At 37.4% G+C, this 23,209-nt stretch overlaps 1 protein-coding gene across 1 annotated transcript in view; it reads right to left on the reverse strand.

Annotated features, from left to right (window-relative positions):
- LOC131942600 (neuropeptide prohormone-4-like) overlaps window positions 1–23,209 on the reverse strand; it is a 149,576-nt gene that overhangs the window by 34,109 nt on the left and 92,258 nt on the right. The window contains exon 2 of the mRNA XM_059302484.1: window positions 5,350–5,494. Within this exon, the coding sequence (XP_059158467.1) occupies window positions 5,350–5,494 (145 nt within the window). The remainder of the gene's footprint in view (window positions 1–5,349; window positions 5,495–23,209) is intronic.

Raw genomic sequence — 23,209 nt, forward strand, 5'->3', positions numbered from 1 at the left:
ACGGTACGCCTACCGCTAGCACAGGCTGTCCGGTGACCTACTTACAAGCCCTATTGTCAGGTTATAGTCAGGTTATGTTTAGAATTTTGTTTGGAGGTATGGTCATGTCGAGAGTAAAGACAGGGTTAGTGTCCCGTTAGTGAGACGTCTCTTGGCCAGGTGATACCCAGGGTGTCACCCCCCACCCCCCTCTGCCAACGATGTACTAAATCTATAACCAAGTTCCTGTCACCCTTTACCATATGTCTATGATGTAAATAATTTTAGTAAATTATTTATTAAACTAACAGAAAAAAGCCATACTTTCTCATTAAAATATGGTATTTCGTTTTGGTGTCTTCCTATGAATGAGGTCACCAAGTACGGTCCGAACCCCCCCCCCCCCCCCATCCTACCACCACTGACTTATGACGCTAATAGGTTTTGACACAATCACAATCATTCCTTGGGTGTGGTTGGGCTCTGATTGGTAACAAAGAATAGAGAAGCATAGATGTGTTTACAACGCTAGAACTGATTGAGACTTAGCCTCGTAACCCCCTTACATGGTCCTGTTATTGTTAATCTGCTTATGGTTTCTATTTGACGGAGTGGTCTAGCGGTAGAGAGCTGGACTGCTAGCCCGTAAGTCTCGAGTTCGTATCCGGGTTCAAGTCAGTAGACCGTCCCTGAGTCCACCCAACTCTGATGGGTACCTCACGTTAGGGAAAGTAGTGGCGGCTGACGAGGTCAAAGAAGCAAGTGAACTTTACTTCAATTGCCTCAAAGACCGTTCGGTTTGAAAGGGAAAATTACTTTTTTTTATGGTTTCTATTTGGTTTTCGTAAACTTATTTTCACGTGTATTCAAACATTATTACTACCAAAATTATTTCGTCAACTGATTTAAATAAAAATAAATAAATAAATAAATAAATAAAGATCACGATAATAAAAATTATGTGGATTTACGGATTACAAACAAATCTAAATTTCAACTTCATCGAAGTTAAAAAAAAAACTACAATAATAACTCTAATTCTACGTTTTATTCATACAGTTTTAATCAATATATCCACAACTTAGAAGCTAAGTTTGCATTCAGAATCTGACATTTTTACGATCATTCTAAAATGACATGTATAAAGAAAGAACCAAAATGACCTTACGTCGATAGTAAAAAGAAAAAAAAAAGAACAATCAACTATCAATAATCAACTATCAACAATCACCAACTTAAAGTTAGCCAAGGATGACATTTTCTAGCGTTCCTTTACCGGAGCTATTGTCTCGGTATACACGACGCCATGTTGGTTTCTGCTGGCTTCATATCGATTGGTTGGCTCCATTTTGCGCGGGAAGCGATGCGCAACCACTACGCTAGAACAAGCTCGGAGTTTCGAATAATAAACAATAAATTTAACATCGCTTTGAGAAGGAAAAAATAAAATCAGGCGTATTTTTTTTTATAGCTCTAGTGGATAGAATGCCTTTGTTGTTAAATCGGAAGTTAAAATAAAAAGGGGGGGGGGGGGGTTTAGAGAGTTTGGTCGGGGTGGTTTGGAATTCGGTAAATGTGAGCTATTTTTAGGACGCGGAACTGACGTTTGGTAGGGTAAAGAAGTTTTTGAATGTGTAGATCGTTAGAGGAGGGGTGGGGGAGGGGGGGTATGTGTGTCGGGGTATATGGTGATATGTTGTGGGCCTTGTTACGTGTGTGTGTGTAGGAGGGGAGGGTGGTATATGTGATGTGGAGATAGGTAGGGTGCTATGTGTGTCGGGGTATATTGTGGAATATGTTGTGGACCTTGTTACGTGTGTGTGTGGAGGGGGGTTGTAGAGGGTTGGGTGAAGGGCAGGGCATGACCTTAGGGAAGATTGGATAAGGAGGTTCTCCATATGTGTATCGTGGGTTGGGGGGGGTGGAGGTAGGGTGACGCGTAAGGCACTTTTGCCTTATCCCGTGCATGGGGGAGGAAGGTAGTTAGGGAGATTTTTTTCCGGTGGTGTGTTGATGGGGGGGGGGGGGGTGTTGGGGAGGGAGTTTTGTCCCTTGTGTTTAGGCCGAGTTATAGTTTTCATGGAAAATGTTCTTTCCACGAATATTTGTTTATATAGTTCATGAGAAAATTAAAAAAAAAAATCTATGTAGTCTATTCGAGTTCGATGTCAAGTAATTCGAGTCAACGTTATTTGTACGGGATACCAAGCCCATCATAATTTCTCTAAATTTTCAGTCAATTGATTATTTGTACGGAACACCATGCTGGTAATGATTTAATAAACTTTCACTTGGTCTAAAATTTAGAGTTAGCTCAATCTAACTGGTCGTCTACGGAACACCATACTGGCAATCTTTCACTAAATCTATCAATGAATCTGAAAAAAAAAAAACAAAGCTCAATATGGCTTTCTTTCAGATATACGGAATACCATGCTGACAATCTTTCATTAAATATATCAATGAATCTAAGAAATAAATTAAAAAAAAAGGTCGATATGGTTTTCTTTCACTTGTACGGAACACCATGCTGGTCAAATTTCACTAAATCCATCACGAGGTCTCGAAATAAAACCCAGCCCGCCTTAGCTAGGGTAAATAAAAAAGTGTATTAAGCCTCGTACTAGTGCCGACCTTTACGGAATCAGCAGCCGACAAGACGTCGTCTGCTAGGGATTTGTCGTCATTGATGCCGGGTCGTGTAACTCGTGACCAGGGCGTCTGGGTTAAACCCGGAAGTGGTTCTCACAATATGGCCGCCAGAGACTAAAAAGTCAAGAAAACACCCATGAAAATTCACTACTTTTAACTAAAATGTATACATGGATTTAAAAAACAAACAAACACCCAATTTAAACACCAATAACAGAGACTGAAGCCAATGGATAACTGTGACGGATACTGTGCTGGAGTTCTTGTATAGTTTGTAATAAAATCAGTTTTATGTTTATATTTAAACACATAGCTACCTTTGCCAAATATTGCTGTGTTCAGCTATAAGCTATTGTTCACACACACAAACACGCGCATGCCCGCGAATACACATACACATATGAACACACCCACACACCCACACACCTACACACATACGTACACATACTCGCACACATACACATATACATATATACACACACATATATATATATATATATATATATATATATATATATATATATTTATAGTATATTATATTATATATGTATATATATGGATGCATCATATATGTATATACATATATGTATATATACATAAGTAAATAATATATATATATATATATATATATATATATATATATATATATATATATATATATATATATATATATATATACAGTTTAATGTACTATTCGTGAGTACTATGAAAACAGCGGAAATTGAAATGTAGCTAATTTTAGGAAAGTTCAGGAAGTCCTTTTGATAAAGCTAATATTTTCCAATTATTTTTTTTTTGTACTCGGGCACAAAAATAGATTTGAAAACAAAATGGGAAGATATTTTAGAAATAAAAAAAAAAGTAAAAATAGCCAAAAACAAAAACAAAACCGTTGATAGCCTTGTGGATGACGTCACGATCTCACGGGTCCGGAATGTTAATGAGAAAAAAAAAAGGTGAATCTAAAAAAAAGGGGGTGTGACAGACAGCCATTATCAGAAGAGAGAGGTGGGGGTGGGGGAGGGGGGGATGGTCGGGTGTCAGTTGAAGCGCCTAAGCTGGTCAAGATCCAAAAGAACGAGAGAGCGGGTGCCTTGAATACTGATACGATTCCGCTACTCTTTTGGAAGTTCCAGATTTTTTTGTTTTGTTTAGTTTATTTAAATAGAAACAGCGGAGCTATTTGATGATTAAAGAATTTTTTTTTTAAATGTTGAAGAATTGGATTTTAGTGTAAGGAAACTGAGGAAGTTAATTTTCTAATTAATGTCAGATAGAAGAAAAGTTGTGCACTAAAATAAAAGGTTTATTAAAAAACCCCAAAGAAACGGAACAATTTGAATTTTATATATATATATATATATATATATATATATATATATATATATATATATATATATATATATATATATATATATATTAAAGGGAGTTCTAATTGTAGAAAATGCAGTACAAAGTTTTGATAATTTATGTCGAAGCGTGGAAAAGAGTTTTTTAAATTCTATAATAAATTAGGTCATAACAATTTGTCTATTATGAGAAACCTTTGTTGTTATTACACAATGTATTCTTTTCTTTAAAAGTCAGTATTGCTAAGTTATTTTTAGACTTTTAAACATTGTTAAATAATTAAAAATGTTACCCTTTGTTCACCAAAAACAATAAAATAATGCAACAAGCTTTATATTTAAAAAAATTAGCAAACGCGTACTATTTTTAAAAAGAAAACGTTTATATTTAGGATAAGACATTATTAATGTAAAACAGAAATAGATTGTATTGTTAAATTTAATTGAGTTGAGGTTCAGGTAGAATTTGTAGCTCCAGAGGAGACTAATGGACTGGGCATGAAGTTGAAGGTGAATCATGGGAGGTGGGGTGAGGGGGGGGGGGATAGTTAGAATAACAGGCCGGACAAATAGAGGGACTCAAGAGGGACGGGGAATGATGGGCCGGACAAATAGAGGGACTCAACAGGGGGGAAAATGACAGGCCGGACAAATAGAGGGACTGAACAGGGAGGGGAATGACGGACAAATAGAGGGACTCAACAGGAGGGAAATGATAGGCCGGACAAATAGAGGGACTCAACACGGGGGAAAATGACAGGCCGGACAAATAGAGGGACTGAACAGGGGGGGGATGACAGGCCGGACAAATAGAGGGACTGAACAGGGAGGGGAATGACGGACAAATAGAGGGACTCAACAGGGGGGAAAATGACAGGCCGGACAAATAGAGGGACTGAACAGGGAGGGGAATGACGGACATATAGAGGGACTCAACAGGAGGGAAATGATAGGCCGGACAAATAGAGGGACTCAACAGGGGGGAAAATGACAGGCCGGACAAATAGAGGGACTGAACAGGGAGGGGAATGACGGACAAATAGAGGGACTCAACAGGAGGGAAATGATAGGCCGGACAAATAGAGGGACTCAACAGGGGGGAAAATGACAGGCCGGACAAATAGAGGGACTGAACAGGGGGGGGGGGGGGATGACAGGCCGGACAAATAGAGGGACTGAACAGGGAGGGGAATGACGGACAAATAGAGGGACTGAACAGGGAGGGGAATGACGGACAAATAGAGGGACTGAACAGGGAGGGGAATGACGGACAAATAGAGGGACTCAACAGGAGGGAAATGATAGGCCGGACAAATAGAGGGACTCAACACGGGGGAAAATGACATGCCGGACAGACAGACGAACTCACCTGTGCACATGTCGTTACGCTTGAGTAAGTTTGGTCTATGGAGCCCAGCGAGGCGGGAGAAATCTATTTTTAGTCCGTGTGCGCATGTGACGATGATGGCGATGAGAGTGACGGTGGCGACCTCTATTCTGACCCAGGGAAGCATCTGGAAAAAAGACACAACAGGAAGGTGAAGGTCAACAGTATACTTTAGTGATGGGTAAAATAAGAGTGTTGAGTAAATATATTTTTGTAATAGTGATGGGAACAATAAAAATGTTGAGTAAATCTATTTTTTGTTATAGTGATAGCCAAAATAAGAGTGTTGAGTAAATCTAGTTTTGTAATAGTGATGGGTGAAATTAGAGACTTGATATCTACTTTTGATAAAAGTGGTGTTCGAAATAAGAGTCTTTAAATTTACTTTTGTAATAGTGTTGACCGAAATGAGGGACTAGATAACACCTACTTTTTTTTATAAATGGTGGTCAAAATAAAATAGTCGTTAAAATCTACTTTTGTAGTAAGGGTTTTCAATATAATTGACTCAATAACACCAGAGGCGTAGCGACCCTTACAGGCGCCCGGGGACAAACTTTCGATTTGCACCCCCCTCAAGATTTCGATTTGCCCCCCCCCCCTTAAACATATCCACCCCCTCGCTACGCCTCTGAATAACATTCAGTTTTGTAATCGTGGTGGACACAGTAGAATCAAAACGTGAAGGATGAAAGGTGTCAGATATTTTAAATGTTCGTTTAAAACTATAATTTAATTAAATAAGCACTTCGAAAATAATACGTAAGCTAAAATAAAAATAGCATTGTTAATATTTGGGCATTGTATAAGATCACAACTTGTCTCCGCTTGTCTTTCAACACAGATTAACCTTTTTTTAATGAATAAGTAAAAGGTAATGATCTCTTGATATATCTATATTAAACAAAATTATTTTTAAACTAATAACATTTTGACCATTGTTTGACTGATCTATTGTAATTAAACAGACTGAGTTTAACCGTTTTTTATATAAATTTTCTACTAATTATTTATTTTAAATAAAATTTAAAATGTAATATAATTGATCAAAACGAATATAACTGTTATTTGATTTGTTTTTTTTTCGATAATTTGTTTGCAAACTAATTGCCGGAAAACGATGTAGTAAGACACATAAACCACACATTATACGGGACGCTAAATGCATTCACAGATTAATGACCCACAATACAGCACCCAACTTTAAGACACTTTGTCAAAAATTGTTTAAAGTTTACTATGAGCTCACTTAAACTCAAATGGTGTCGGTTTACTTTCGAATACGCTGACTACTGAATGTCGAGTTTCTTCATCTGTCATCAGCTAAATAGATTGGTTTCAATTTTTGTTTGAATCGTAGAAATTTCCCGGTCGTTATTTAAAAAAAAATTCTTTTTGATAGATAATGTTGGTTAAGTGCTCTAATGTTAACTGCACTAATGGATCTAGAAATTTCTGGAATAGAAATCTTCTTTTTATTCAAGGTCATTTAAAGGGCAACAGAGTTGTTTTTGATAGGCGACCGGGCAATATAAAAAACAGATCGAAGTATTATTTTTAATGGCGGGATTGCTGTTAGGGACAAAGGTTAGGGTTAGTGTCTGGGTAGGGTTTAGGTTAAGGTTGTTGGTAAGGCGAAGATTAGTGTTAGGGTTAGATCTAGGGTTAAGGGTTATGGTTAGTGTTAGGGTGATTTCGATACACTGCGTTTAATAAGGCAGATGAAGTAGAGTTCATCTGTTTCTATGACCACAACATATGAAGAGACAGTGTGGTCAGCACTATGCTCAGCGTGAGTTAGGTGCCCCTCAGAGCTGGGGAGGAGTCAAGCCATTATATACGAAAGTGATTATATAACCGAGTGATTAGATAACAGGGTGATTAAATAACAAAGCCTGTATGTGCTAAAGTGATTACGACCAAGGGATTATATAACAGGGTTATTATATGACAAAGCGAATATATACCAAAGCGATTATATAACCGAGTGATTAGATAACAGGATGATTATTTAACGAAGCGATTATATACCAGTGTGGCTATATACTCGAGTTTCCATGGTTACCCACAAGATAACATTCCGTCTAGGACATTTAGGGTACAGTAACACGAACTCAGGTCATTGACCCGGCATTTGATAAGCCGGACTACGGGCGAGACGTGGGGTAGGAGACACGTAAGTGGGGGGGGGGGGGCATGTCGGGGTGTGGAGAACGTGTGTATGTGTGTGTGTGTGTGTGGGGGGGGGGTGTTGGTAGGAAAGTCAGGGCTCATTTGACGTCGTGTCTAGACGCTGTCCAGACAGATTTCAATGAGATATTGCAGGAAGTTCAGTTCCCGTCGGATATATATATATATATATATATATATATATATATATATATATATATATATATATATATATATATATATATATATATATTATAAATATATATAGGCCTACATATATATGTATGTATAAATATAATATAATACATATAAATATGTATATATATATATATATATATATATATATATATATATATATATATATATATATATATATATATATTCTTCGTACTAAAAGGTTACATTTACAAGTAAATTGACACTACACTACACTTCTATTGTCATGTGTAGCCCACTAGGCCACAACACTGTGATATTCACTGCTCTCTAACAGATTAAAAGCTATATCTCCATGGAGGTCCGCTAAATTCGGCCAGTGGGGGTGGGGGTGTGTGTTGAATAGACAATAAAATAGCTATCAGATAGATCGTACGTGTGGTGAGGCCGGCTGTGGGCGAGAAGGATGTGTTTGTGGATGTGTTTGTGGATGTGTTTGTGGATATGTTTGTGGATGTATGTTTGTGGATGCATGTTTGTGGATGTATGTTTGTGGATGTATGTTTGTGCAAGAACGCGCAGGCTTTTACGCAGGTTTGTTTGTAATGATGTAAATAAAAGAATACAAGCGAAACAATAAAATAACGTAAAATGGAGAAAATTGTTGCCTTTATTCATGTTTTTTTTGTTATAAATACGCTTGTAACAGCAGTTTTTTTAAAACTATATATTTAGAATAATAATTATCTATAATATGTTCTTTGAGGGAAAAATACTCTTGACAACATTTGAGATTATATAGATTTTTCTTTTCTTGCAAAATTTTTGTTGCTAACGGTTCGATTATATTGTGGTACACGGAACTAAAAAAGCTCCAATTTTCGAACACCTCGTATTACGAACAATCCTTTGTAAGACACAGATTACTAACTCCCTGGGACGACTCTTTTACTGGTAAAAAGAAAGTTCGAAAATCCGGGAGTGCGATAAATAATATCCTGGAATTAAATTGTAAATCTTTGTACTTGATATAGTTGTAATAAGAAAGTTAAAACAATAATAATGTTACTCAGCTTAAAATAAAGACTTGCTGATTATTGATTTTGTTAGAAAACGAAAAAAAAAAAAAAAAAAAAACCGGAAGTAAGGGTGAAAGCGAAAGTAGAAATAACATCCAGCGACTGGTCCCTTGGCTTGTCCAAACAATGAATCAGGTTGAGAGGGGGGAAAGACCAGACTGCTAAAGTATGGGCTGAAGATGACAGGTGGGCCCTAAGGGGCCCATTGACTCACAAGCCTGTGACGTCGCGATTCAAATTTACCCCGGCAGTTTGGGTAAAATACGAATGGTAACTCTAGCGGCTCGCGGTACAGACGAGGGATGAGAGTAGTCGTTCTTGGGCTAAGATTCAGGGATTTATTTTTATTTTCTTTTGGTTTGGAGATTTGGGTTGATAAACTTTCTTTATGGGCACGCCTACGTACTTTGAAGACTTTTGTATAGCAATTACGATGAAATATTATGTAAGAAGTGGGAGTGGGGGTAAGGGGTGGGGGTGGGGGGGGGGGGGGGTTACTGCGATTAATTGAATGAATATTGGTTTATCGAGGCTCGAAGTAAATTGAACGCTCGGCTTAAATCTTCATCAGTTCGTTAACAGCGTACAAGATCAAAAGAAAGTTGAAATCAATAAAATGGAATTTGTTTTTTTTATAGATGTAACTTCGAAGCTAAGGTTGCGCAATTCTATTTAGCGAAAGTTTTTATCGCTTTTTAATGAAATTTTCATGTAAATTATTTTAATTTTTTTTGTAAAGCACAGCGAAGCAACAGTTACTTTATATCGAATTTGGAAGCGATTATTGATTGGGTTTAAAGACTTGAATAAACATTATTTAAACACGTCACAAAATGATATGTATACACTGTAAGAATGTATTTGAAAGAAGTGGTTTTTGTATTGGAGATATATTTCGCTAAAGGCTTAATTTACAAAAGTCATTAAACATATGTTTTTTTTTACCATCCATTGACGCTGTTTGGATTGATATTAGAGTCAAACCAAGGTACAGTAGTTAGGGTCTGGATTTGAATTAGGTCAGGTTTAAAGTTAGAGAGTTTTTTTTTTATTTCTAGGGCTAATGCTTGGTTAGAATGATGGTATTTTGGTTAGGTTTTAAAATTTGACCTTTCTTTCCCTAACTAGAGCCAGGTACCTATTAGAGCTGAGTGAACTCAGGTACGTCCCAAGCGTGCTGAACCAAAACACCATGATAAACATGGCTGATAAACAGATGCTTTTTCTGCTGTTCCATTCCACGCGCGAAGTTTATCATAACTTATTTGTAGCAAACAATTCCAAGAGTTTGAAATAAAATACCACCTAATTAAAAGAATATTAGTATTTTACAATTTAAAAAAAAAGAATTTCGGCTAATTGCTTTTTGTATTTTGATATTTAAGTTTTACTTTTTTAACCGCTTTGAACAAAACAAAAAAATGTCTTGACAAAAACGCCAAGTAAAGGAAATTAAAGTGAGTGTGGGTTGCCAAATAGAATTTCAAAAAGCCAAAATTAATATTTCAAAATTGCAATTATTTCATTTGCTAATGACCGGAATTTGCTAATAACCAAAAAGATAAAACAAAATATTGACACAACCTGTTTTTGACCAACGTTACCTTAAGAAACAAACTGAATTTATTATAATTTAATTAACGCCGTAATTGATCCAGTTTTGTCAGATGTGTTTTTCAAGATTGGCCGCTGTATTAATATTAATGATTTTGCGCACAGTAATTTGCAATTAAAATTACATAACATAATTACGCCATTTTTAAAAATTTCTAAGAAAAAGCAGTTAATATTTAATTTTTTTTTTCCGCGAAGAATTTTCTTTCTTTTATTTTACACTAAGAAAACAAAACATCCGCTTCATTCTATAAGCAGTTAAAAATATAAACTACAACACTTTAAAGCAGGAAGTTTCAAGATAGCCCTTGTCCAGTGAAAGATTGTTCATGTTCTGAATCTTTAAACTAAGGAACATGTTTGGACTAGTAGACAATGTTGTTCGAATCCCCGGAGGTACAACCCGGGGATAGGAGGCGCCCAATATAACAGCGCCCGATGTCTGAGTAGAATTGACAATTTTATTCAAGGTGCCGTGTGTTTGTTTTGTCCTTGAACTTTTAGTTCAAAGAAAATGATTCATGACATGAGGGTTGTATCAGATTCTATACAAATGGAGGGAAAAATAAAATGTGGACTTTTTCGTCAAAATCATATTATTTCTTCAGTTTTTTTGTTTTTGTTTTTTGGTGTGAATTAGAAGTATTCAACCTATTTTAGTATAAAGTAAAAAAAAAAGAAGTAAAGAATCCTCTTTAAACCAGCGATTCATTTTGCAGTTGAAGTAGAGTTTATATGTTTCTTGACCTCGGCATGTGAAAGGAATGTGTGGTCGGCGCTATGCCCAGAGTATATAAGTGTGGTGTTCGTGATAGTTTTAAATTTTTAAATTTGTCAGTTCGAGTACTGGAGCATTCCGCATTTTTTCTAAAACGGTGTTCGTACCCTAGAGCCCCAGAGTATGGCTTAGCGTTGAGCTATCGGCTACGTATCTAGCAGTAACACTGTTTTTAACAACCGAAATTGTAATCTTGATAATTTATACAGATTAAGCTAGAATATTTGAATCCTGTAACACGGGACACTATTACTCTACCATGCTCGTAGGCTGAAACATGCAACTCTGTTAAACTACCACGTTCGTATCCCGGAACACCGCCAAAGTAACACTAAAAACAGTCAGGCCTACATATCGAAACGAAACCAAAACCCAGTAGCAAGAGCGAATATAATCGCTTAGTAATTTTAATTATTTTGTTACAACGTTCGTGTCTTGGAGCATAAAAAACGTTTTTACTACCTTATTCGTATTGAGAATCACGACCCATTGTTACACTTTTATGTTCGTATCCTGGAACATGAATCAACTTTAACTACCATATTTGTATCGAGAATCACACCTCATTTTTTTCACTTTTACGTTCGTATCCTGGAACACATTCATCGTAACACTAAAAACAGGTACATACCGATGAGTGAATAAAACCTTCTAAACAAGTAAAAAAAAATCTACCGCGAGACCTAGATAGCTTTACCAGCTGGGTAACTGAATCGATGATATGCAATAACGTTCATTACCAGCGGCAATAAAGATGGACAAAGCAGTCTTTTGATTAACTACAGCAGGGGTCTCCAAACTTTGCAGTCCGAGGGCCGCATTAACTATCAAATTTTAGTTCGGGGACCAGTTTCTTCCAGGCATGTCTTTGATTTTTCTAGGCACAGTTCGTCAGCCATCACCAACAAACGTTTTTTCCGTGGACAAAAAGATCTCCGCGGACCGGATGAGAGGACCTCGCGGGCCGCATTTTGCCCGCGGGCCGTAGTTTGGAGACCCCTGATCTATAGTAAAGTTTGCGATTTATGCTGAAGTTCGAATCCAAATGGGATTTACAGTAAATATATAATTTGATTTAATTCTTTTTTATTTCTTCAAATCTTGCCTCGTTTTAATGACAACAGTAAAAAAAAAATTGCTTAGTTAAATCGAGTGATATTATCTTTCTATCTGTGCTTGTGTATCTGTGAGACGGACAGATGGGGAGTGGAAGAAGGAAGGGTGGGGGGGGAGGTGAAGTGTGGCAACACGCGGTCAATAGACTCCGATCAAAGAGCAATTTAATATTTGATCAAAATCTAATAACGGTCAGCCGCAACTTTGCGTGACCTGAATCGATACAACCAAACGTATCTCCCCCCCACCCCACCCCTTACATCTAACATCCCCCTCAACCCCCCCCCCCCCCCCCTCCCCCCATCTATCTGTTCATCTTGCCGTGCGGTGCAACAGTGCAGAGGTTATTGCAACGGACGCAACATCCGGATATGACGTGTTGCACAGAGAAATTATCTTTCAAAAAAATATGATACTAAATCGAGTTTTCTAAATAGGGCGACACCTCAGTACATGGGTTGTAATTTTCGCCTGGAACATTCCTGGAGATTAGCATCACACCAGTTCGGAGAGGACGTTGTTTAAAAATAAAGTTGGGGTGGGGGGTAGTAAAATAAGTATGATTGGGGGGGGGTAGTAAAATATGTATGCTGGTATGGTTAGATGTCCGGCCGTTGACATGGTGGTTGTAGATTAATTACGTCATAGGTTTCATGACGTGGGGTAATTCTGTGGTGTCACTGAAAATCTGGAATATGTATGGTCGGGTCGGTTAAGCTAATGGTTGCTGAAACGAAAAGTCCAGAATTCGAATCCCCGGGTAGATGATGCTCGACAGCTCTTTTAGGAGAGACAACTCCAAAATCAAACAACTGCTGCCTTGTAGTTTGTTCTTGGTTGGACAAAGGCTATGGAAGCAAATTCAAAAAGAAAAGCAGGCTGAAATCCGAGTCAACACGTATACTTAAATGTGTTGGAGGGGATACCTTTCAACACTAAAGTTAAGAACGAAAAAGAAAACAGAAAAACTGAATAGCTAGTAAAAGGACATGTGTGAGTAGAGGCCAGAAGCGGGCACAAATAATATGATGAGAATTTTGCTGGGTAGACAATTTATCATACATGGTAGGCCTATATACAAATACTCAGACACACGCGCACACAATATATATATATATATATATATATATATATATATATATATATATATATATATATATATATATATATATATATACTATATATATATATATATATATATATATATATATATATATATATATATATATATATATATATATATATATATGTATGTATGTATATGTTCAGTGAGGAGGTATACGATCAAACGCTAAATCCAAATAAAGATGCAGACAAATTTATAATCATGCCTGATCGTTGCATATTCAAACACTTAATCTACATCCATCCTCGACCTTCCCCCCCCCCCCCCCCTTCCCTTTTGATACAGACACACACAGGACCCGCATCTAGCTGTCTCAGACAAATCTAATTCACCCAGGCGAATCGTTAATCAAATTTGTTTTAACGAGGTTCAACGCCTGCGCATATCCACTTTAACTTGATCACACATTTTTTTTTCTGTTTCAAAATGGATCTTATTATCAACATTTTATCTCATTTAATTCATGTATATATTTTTTTAAATAAAATAATTTAATTGGAAGAATAAAAAGAGATTTGAATCTCATGGCAGATGCAGTGGTTTACTGGTTTTGAAAGGAATGTTTTTGAAGACATGTTACAGTTTGTAAAGATTAAAAAAAAGGGGAGGAGGGGTGTGTTCTAAAATAGACATTTGTGTTTACACTTTTATCAAATATATTTGTATTCTGTCTAATACGGTATGTGTAATTCTTTCTAATCCAGTCCATATTTTTTAGTATAATCCAGTCCATGTTTTTTCCAGTATAATCCAGTCCATGTTTTTTTCAGTATAATCCAGTCCATGTTTATTAATAAGTTTGTCTCAGACGTACCCTGTCAAAGTGAGGTAGTGAATGTCCCCTTTCAGAACTAACGATCCATAGGGCAGGTGGAGTAGAGTACACATGTTTTTATGTCCTTGGCATATGAAGGGATGGTGTGGTCAGCACTCCCCCAGCCGTCGTTTTAGTCAGGTATCCACTAGAGCTGGGTGGACTCAAGGACGTCCTGCAGTCTTAATTCCAGATCAAGATCCGAACTCGAGATCTTCAGGCAAGCAATCGAGCGCTCTATCCCCCAACCACACCATCCCATAAACTCACCATTTACTTACGCTTATATTCTGAATGACCTCATCCGGCAAGCGTTCACGTGACATTTTTATCTAATTAATATTCAAGATTCACATTCCCGCTATTTACGAACATTTGTTTTTAAAAGAAATTTTTTTTTTCAGTAGAACTACATTCAATAATCTGGCATCCCGAAGCAGTCTAAGAGATTATAAATATTCATATCCGTATTTCGAAATGTATTGGAAACATTTGATCACAAGTTTAGAAATATGATTTCCGTATGGGCGTTTCTTTACTTAGCAACGTATTTTTCTAATGATGAATTTCTACTGCACCAAAATCTCATTTAAATCTTTTTCCGAATTAAAAAAAAATAAGCTGTTTTTGTTTTGTTTGTTTGTATAAAGTGTTTTGAATTCACTTACCCGCGGGCATATGTACCAAAACCTAGACATACTTGCCAGTGTAGATTATTTGTGCTGTCTTTTGTCTTTAGAAATAACTTCTATATACATCTTCAAGCCTGTCCAAACCATATTTAAAGAAATTGGCCTACACTGTATCACATTACTTATCGTATTATTAAAACAATATATTCCAGAGACCAGGAGATAGCAGAATAAACTGAACTGGCATCAAGTTATGTAACAGGAGATGTTTAAAATGATGATTTACTTATACCGTAAAACCTTGTAAATTGTAACTTATTCATATTACTCATTAGTGCAGAGGAGGCTAGTTCGTGTTTGAGAAAAAATTCCTTCTAAAATAGATTGGTTGTCTTTATCTGTGGTATAAACATACTAAGCTAACATACATTTGTTTCATACAAAATACCATTATATGCTCGCTTTTGTCGATACTAGATAGCCACAAACTAGCTCTTTCAACCCCCCCCCCCCCCTCTATAGCTGAACCACGTCTGTGAAGAACCCCTTCTAACCGACCCCAGTCCAACTATGACACCCCATCTAACAACCCCCCACACACCCCTACAACGCTGAATAAAATACATTTACAGACACTCAAAAGCCACACACGAAAAAGAAAAAAACAACAACAACAAAACCGGTCGTTGTACAAGATCGGTCATGCGTGTAAAACTTTGATTGTGCCGGCTGCCGGTCATCAATAATTGATCACGTGGCTTGTGCCGGCCATTCAGGTCCTCACGTTCACGGTTCGACGACCGTGACCTTGGGGGCATGTCGGTATACGCGGCGAAGGTGAGTATAAAAAAAATAAAATTTGTTGTTGGGTGCGGCTGGCGTTCCGGCGTTCCGGCGTTAAGACAAGCAACCCCGAGTGTGTGGGTGTAGGTGTGTGTTTGTGTGAGAGTGTGCGTGTGTGAGTGTTTAAGTGAATGTGTGACCGTGAGTGTGTATGTGTATGATGCGTGTGAGTGTGTACATGAATGCGTGTTTGTGTATGAGTAGATGTTTGGCCAAAGCTAGGAATAGTTTACGGATAGGCTTTCGTATATATATATATATATATATATATATATATATATATATATATATATATATATATATATATATATATATATATATTCCACAGCATGAACTAACAGGGGCACAAGAAACGCTAAAATTTGACTCCAGGATAATTACAGGCTATAGGGTGTCTGTGATTCTCCCGCTCCCCCCCCCCCCCCCCCCCCAACGTCTCACTCCCAAAAGTCATCTCGTCCACCCCGCGCCTGTAAATACGGCAGAAATGAATGACAGCTCCAGGGACCTTGACCCCGGGATTAGCCAGGTACCAGATCAACACGGGATAATCCTTTGCCAGATTGGATGGAGGAAGTGTAAAGGACGCTGGCCAGGGCAGCCATCTTGGTCCTCTGAATGTGAAAGACGCGTTGGGTTATTTTTGTTAGCCAATCGGGTGAGAGTTATCTGGAGTAGTTTACAGCGTTGGTCCAATGGTTTAAAAATAATTGCAATATAATAGTGTGCAGTATATAGATCTAGATAGTGTATATTATAATATCCCCGCAAGGTTCTTTTAATATATTTTTTAAGCAATTATTTCCTTTAACTTTTTCAAAAGCATTTTACAGCTGTTCCTATATCTTCCTTACTGCGTTTATTCCTTTAATCCTTTTCTATCACTTTTACGAACTTTAACGATAGTTTTTTGTTGTTGCCTTTCATGGTTTTTTAAATCTACATTTCCCTGGGCTTTTGCTGACCTAGATGGTATTTCTTTTTGTTTCAACACGTACTAGCTCCAGTCCCGTCACCCCCACCCCCAACCCCCCAACCCTCACTCACCTTGTACTAGCTAAATTTGGCACTGGAACCCATCTCGTTTGGGGGGGGGGGGGGCGACCTTTAGGTCGTGTTTCAATCCACTTTACACCCTCACAAATGTAATTATTTTCGTCCTCTATGTATATAAGTATGTATGTATGTCCTGCTGGTTCTGTCTCTCCCCCCCTCTCAGCGTCAACCAACCCTAGACTAGACTTTTTAAAAATATATTTGGAGGTTCATTAATTATTTCCATGTCGCTGGCATCAGGACGGTTAGGTTTTTTTTTGCTTACAACCGTGAAAGCGCTGGGAGCTGTTGCGTTCTGCTGATCAACATTCTCCCCCCCCATTCCCCAAACCACTCTCTCGTCCCCGAATCACTACCCCCCCCCCCCCAACAACCCAGTCCCCAAACGTAGCCCTTGGAAATTCAGCGCCCTTGAATTAATTATTTTTCCCAAATTGAATATCTGGTAACTATTTTAGTTTCCTGGAGTTGTGGTGATTATATAATTTTTGGTGTTGTATATTAGAGAAAGTGGTGTGTATTACGTGTGTGTGGTGATTATATCTGAAGTTGTATATTAGAGAAAGTGGTGTGTATTAGGTGTGTGTGTGTGTGTGGTGATTATATCTGATGTTGTATAGTATAGAAAGTGGTGTGTATTAGGTGTGTGTGTGGTGATTATATCTAGTGTTGTATATTAGAGAAAGTGGTGTGTATAAGGTGTGTGTGGTGATTATATCTGAAGTTGTATATTAGAGAAAGTGGTGTGTATTAGGTGTGTGTGTATGTGTGGTGATTATATCTGGTGTTGTATAGTAGAGAAAGTGGTGTGTATAAGGTGTGTGTGTGTGGTGATTATATCTAGTGTTGTATATTAGAGAAAGTGGTGTGTATAAGGTGTGTGTGTGGTGATTATATCTGATGTTGTATAGTAGAGAAAGTGGTGTGTATTAGGTGTGCGTGTGTGTGTGGTGATTATATCTAGTGTTGTATAGTAGAGAAAGAGGTGTGTATTAGGTGTGTGTGTGTGTGTGTGGTGATTATATCTGATGTTGTATAGTAGAGAAAGTGGTGTGTATTAGGTGTGCGTGTGTGTGTGGTGATTATATCTAGTGTTGTATAGTAGAGAAAGAGGTGTGTATTAGGTGTGTGTGTGTGTGTGTGGTGATTATATCTGATGTTGTATAGTAGAGAAAGTGGTGTGTATTAGGTGTGCGTGTGTGTGTGGTGATTATATCTAGTGTTGTATAGTAGAGAAAGAGGTGTGTATTAGGTGTGTGTGTGTGTGTGTGGTGATTATATCTGATGTTGTATAGTATAGAAAGTGGTGTGTATTAGGTGTGTGTGTGGTGATTATATCTAGTGTTGTATATTAGAGAAAGTGGTGTGTATAAGGTGTGTGTGGTGATTATATCTGAAGTTGTATATTAGAGAAAGTGGTGTGTATTAGGTGTGTGTGTATGTGTGGTGATTATATCTGGTGTTGTATAGTAGAGAAAGTGGTGTGTATTAGGTGTGTGTGTATGTGTGGTGATTATATCTGGTGTTGTATAGTAGAGAAAGTGGTGTGTATTAGGTGTGTGTGTGGTGATTATATCTAGTGTTGTATATTAGAGAAAGTGGTGTGTATAAGGTGTGTGTGGTGATTATACCTGGTGTTGTATAGTAGAGAAAGTGGTGTGTATTAGGTGTGTGTGTGTGGTGATTATATCTAGTGTTGTATATTAGAGAAAGTGGTGTGTATAAGGTGTGTGTGTGGTGATTATATCTGATGTTGTATAGTAGAGAAAGTGGTGTGTATTAGGTGTGCGTGTGTGTGTGGTGATTATATCTAGTGTTGTATAGTAGAGAAAGAGGTGTGTATTAGGTGTGTGTGTGTGTGTGTGGTGATTATATCTGATGTTGTATAGTAGAGAAAGTGGTGTGTATTAGGTGTGCGTGTGTGTGTGGTGATTATATCTAGTGTTGTATAGTAGAGAAAGAGGTGTGTATTAGGTGTGTGTGTGTGTGTGTGGTGATTATATCTGATGTTGTATAGTAGAGAAAGTGGTGTGTATAAGGTGTGTGTGGTGATTATATATGATGTTGTATAGTAGAGAAAGTGGTGTGCATAAGGTGTGTGTGTGATGATTATATCTGATGTTGTATAGTAGAGAAAGTGGTGTGTATTAGGTGTGTGTGTGTGGTGATTATATCTAGTGTTGTATAGTAGAGAAAGAGGTGTGTATTAGGTGTGTGTGTGGTGATTATATCTGATGTTGTATAGTAGAGAAAGTGGTGTGTATTAGGTGTGCGTGTGTGTGTGGTGATTATATCTAGTGTTGTATAGTAGAGAAAGAGGTGTGTATTAGGTGTGTGTGTGTGTGTGTGGTGATTATATCTGATGTTGTATAGTAGAGAAAGTGGTGTGTATAAGGTGTGTGTGTGTGTGGTGATTATATCTGATGTTGTATAGTAGCGAAAAAGGTGTGTATAATGTGTGTGTGGTGATTATATATGATGTTGTATAGTAGAGAAAGTGGTGTGCATAAGGTGTGTGTGTGATGATTATATCTGATGTTGTATAGTAGAGAAAGTGGTGTGTATTAGGTGTGTGTGTGTGGTGATTATATCTAGTGTTGTATAGTAGAGAAAGTGGTGTGTATTAGGTGTGTGTGTGTGGTGATTATATCTGATGTTGTATATTAGAGAAAGTGGTGTGTATAAGGTGTGTGTGTGTGTGGTGATTATATCTGATGTTGTATAGTAGAGAAAGTGGTGTGTATAAGGTGTGTGTGTGTGTGGTGATTATATCTGATGTTGTATAGTAGAGAAAGTGGTGTGTATTAGGAGTGTGTGTGTGTGTGGTGATTATATCTGATGTTGTATAGTAGAGAAAGTGGTGTGTATTAGGTGTGTGTGTGTGGTGATTATATCTAGTGTTGTATAGTAGAGAAAGTGGTGTGTATTAGGTGTGTGTGTGTGGTGATTATATCTGATGTTGTATATTAGAGAAAGTGGTGTGTATTAGGTGTGTGTGGTGATTATATCTTGTGTTGTATAGTAGAAAAAGAAGTGTGTATTAGGTGTGTGTGTGTGGTGATTATATCTGATGTTGTATAGTAGAGAAAGTGGTGTGTATTAGGTGTGTGTGGTGATTATATCTTGTGTTGTATAGTAGAGAAAGTGGTGTGTATTAGGTGTGTGTGGTGATTATATCTTGTGTTGTATAGTAGAGAAAGTGGTGTGTATTAGGTGTGTGTGTGGTGATTATATCTGATGTTGTATATTAGAGAAAGTGGTGTGTATTAGGTGTGTGTGTGGTGATTATATCTGATGTTGTATATTAGAGAAAGTGGTGTGTATTAGGTGTGTGTGTGTTGATTATAACTGATGTTGTATAGTAGAGAAAGTGGTGTGTATTAGGAGTGTGTGTGGTGATTATATATGGTGTTGTATAGTAGAAAAAGTGGTGTGTATTAGGTGTGTGTGTGTGTGGTGATTATATCTGATGTTGTATAGTAGAGAAAGTGGTGTGTATTAGGTGTGTCTGTGTGTGGTGATTATATCTGATGTTGTATATTAGAGAAAGTGGTGTGTATTAGGAGTGTGTGTGTGTGTGGTGATTATATCTGATGTTGTATAGTAGAGAAAGTGGTGTGTATAAGGTGTGTGTGTGGTGATTATAACTGATGTTGTATAGTAGAGAAAGTGGTGTGTATTAGGAGTGTGTGTGGTGATTATATATGGTGTTGTATAGTAGAAAAAGTGGTGTGTATTAGGTGTGTGTGTGTGTGGTGATTATATCTGATGTTGTATAGTAGAGAAAGTGGTGTGTATTAGGTGTGTCTGTGTGTGGTGATTATATCTGATGTTGTATATTAGAGAAAGTGGTGTGTATTAGGAGTGTGTGTGTGTGTGGTGATTATATCTGATGTTGTATAGTAGAGAAAGTGGTGTGTATAAGGTGTGTGTGTGGTGATTATAACTGATGTTGTATAGTAGAGAAAGTGGTGTGTATTAGGAGTGTGTGTGGTGATTATATATGGTGTTGTATAGTAGAAAAAGTGGTGTGTATTAGGTGTGTGTGTGTGTGGTGATTATATCTGATGTTGTATAGTAGAGAAAGTGGTGTGTATTAGGTGTGTGTGTGTGTGTGGTGATTATATCTGATGTTGTATAGTAGAGAAAGTGGTGTGTATTAGGCGTGTGTGTGTGTGGTGATTATATCTGATGTTGTATAGTAGAGAAAGTGGTGTGTATTAGGTGTGTGTGGTGATTATATCTTGTGTTGTATAGTAGAGAAAATGGTGTGTATAAGGTGTGTGTGGTGTATCTGATGTTGTATAGTAGAGAAAATGGTGTGTATAAGGTGTGTGTGGTGTATCTGATGTTGTATAGTAGAGAAAATGGTGTGTATAAGGTGTGTGTGGTGTATCTGATGTTGTATAGTAGAGAAAATGGTGTGTATTAGGTTTGTGTGTGGTGATTATATCTGGTGTTGTTTATAAGGGATGATGGTGTGTGTGTGTGTTCATATGTTTATCACATATTTGACACTTTAACAGGGGATAAAATAAGTACCTTGCTATGGAAGGGGGGGGGGGGGTGAAGGAAGATACATATGTGCCATAATATTTATAATGTAAGATACTTTGTAAGTGTCATGTCTACGCAAAGGGTACTAGTAGCGTGCAAGAGAAGAGTGACTTCAAATCTATGTCAGTCTGAAACGATATGCTAAATTTGTATTTTTTTAAAGACAGTAGTAGTTACTGTCTAGGGTCTATTATATAATCTAAATAAGGGGAAATGATAAAACAAAAATAAAAAGAAGAAGAAGAAACCAAACAATATTTTATCAGTGTCACAACTGTCATATGCCTGAAACATGCTTGGTTACTGTCTAATGCCTACCTTAGATATAATCTAAATAAAGGGAAATAATAAAACAAAAAAGAAGAAAAAACCAAACAGTATTTTACCAGTGTCTCAACTGTTAGATGCTTGAAATTATTTCAACAGATAGAGACATTATTCGGAGGTTCATGAATTATTTCCATATCATAGGAACCAAGGCGGTTAAGTTTTTGGAGAGATTAGCTCAAAACGTCCTTTTTACTTTCTCGTATATACGAAGTATAGAGAAAGTCTTGTAATCGTGCAAAAAAAAAAAATCGAGATTTTTGCAAATCTCGACGTTTTGCATCTCACTGATACGGAAAAACATAATTTTGCAATCTTGTCCGTATGTCTGTGTGTCTGTGTGTGTGTCTGTGTGTGTGTGTGTCCGTGTGTAAACACGATAACTTGAGTACCGTTACAGCTAGGTTGATGAAATTTCATATATAAGTATTTTATCAAAATCGTAGATCCGTATCAACTTTTGAGCGATTTCCGATAACCGGAAGTGGTACTTTTCCTACTTTGAATTTTTCAAAAGCCTATAACTTGAGTACTATTTCAGATAGATAAATGAAATTTGATACGTAAGTAAAAGATCTAATTCTCTACCTTCTATTAAATTTTGAGTCGTTTCCGTTGACTGGAAGTAGTACTTTACGCTACTTCCGATTTCTCAAAAAACTAATGTAAATTTTAAAAGTAATAATAATATTGCGCACTATTATGCGCTTTTTTATTTCGCGTTCACTTGGTGTGCAATTAATTTGTCTACGAGATTTTATTCTATTTTTAAAACTTTAAGTATTTAAAATGGATTAAAAATCATGTCTATAGCCCGAGTTCCCATCCCCTGTTATTTTATATAAGAATATTCGAGAAAGTTTAGGGGAGATCACTCCCGGTTTATTTTCGTGAGAATATTGCTTTTTTGACTATACTTTACTGTTATACTGATGTAGCATTATCAGAGGCGTAGCGATCCTTCCCGGCACCCGGGGACAAACTTTCAACTTGGCCCCTCCCCTCATATATTTTTATATTTATAATGCAAATCTGCAGCCTAAAATGAGCTTTTAATTTTTCAACCCATTTTGGCGCCCCCTACGGTCGGCGCCCGGAGATATTTGTACCCCCCCCCCCCTCGTTACGCCTCTGAGCATTATCTTAAATCATTGTGCAGGCTGGGTTTACGATTAACAAGTCGTTAAGGGCTCACACATCTATTTTTTTACTAAACCCAACCTTCCCCTCCCAACACCATCCCCCCCCCCTTCCCCCCCCTCTCCCAACACCATCCTATCACGGTTTTCCTCTAATACCGCGCTACAACCTTACCTGGTACTAACGTCATCTCGTCACACACGCTAAATGTACGGCTAATCCATCGATCCTTATCGGGTAAATCCCACCTGCGCCATCTACTCACTCACGAAATGCATGTTTGACTTTTAAACCAGGCGAAAGGGTTCGATACTCAAGCCCTGCGTGACCCCAGATTTTTAACCTTAATCGGGTAAAGTTTAGCTGGGAGCCATTGACGTTTAGTATCGGGTGATCCCAGATTTAGCGTTTAGCTGAAAGCGGTTTTCATTTTTT

Source organism: Physella acuta, unplaced genomic scaffold (assembly GCF_028476545.2).
Source record: "Physella acuta isolate Inbredline_101_S28 unplaced genomic scaffold, ASM2847654v3 ptg000413l, whole genome shotgun sequence".
NCBI lineage: Eukaryota > Metazoa > Mollusca > Gastropoda > Physidae > Physella > Physella acuta.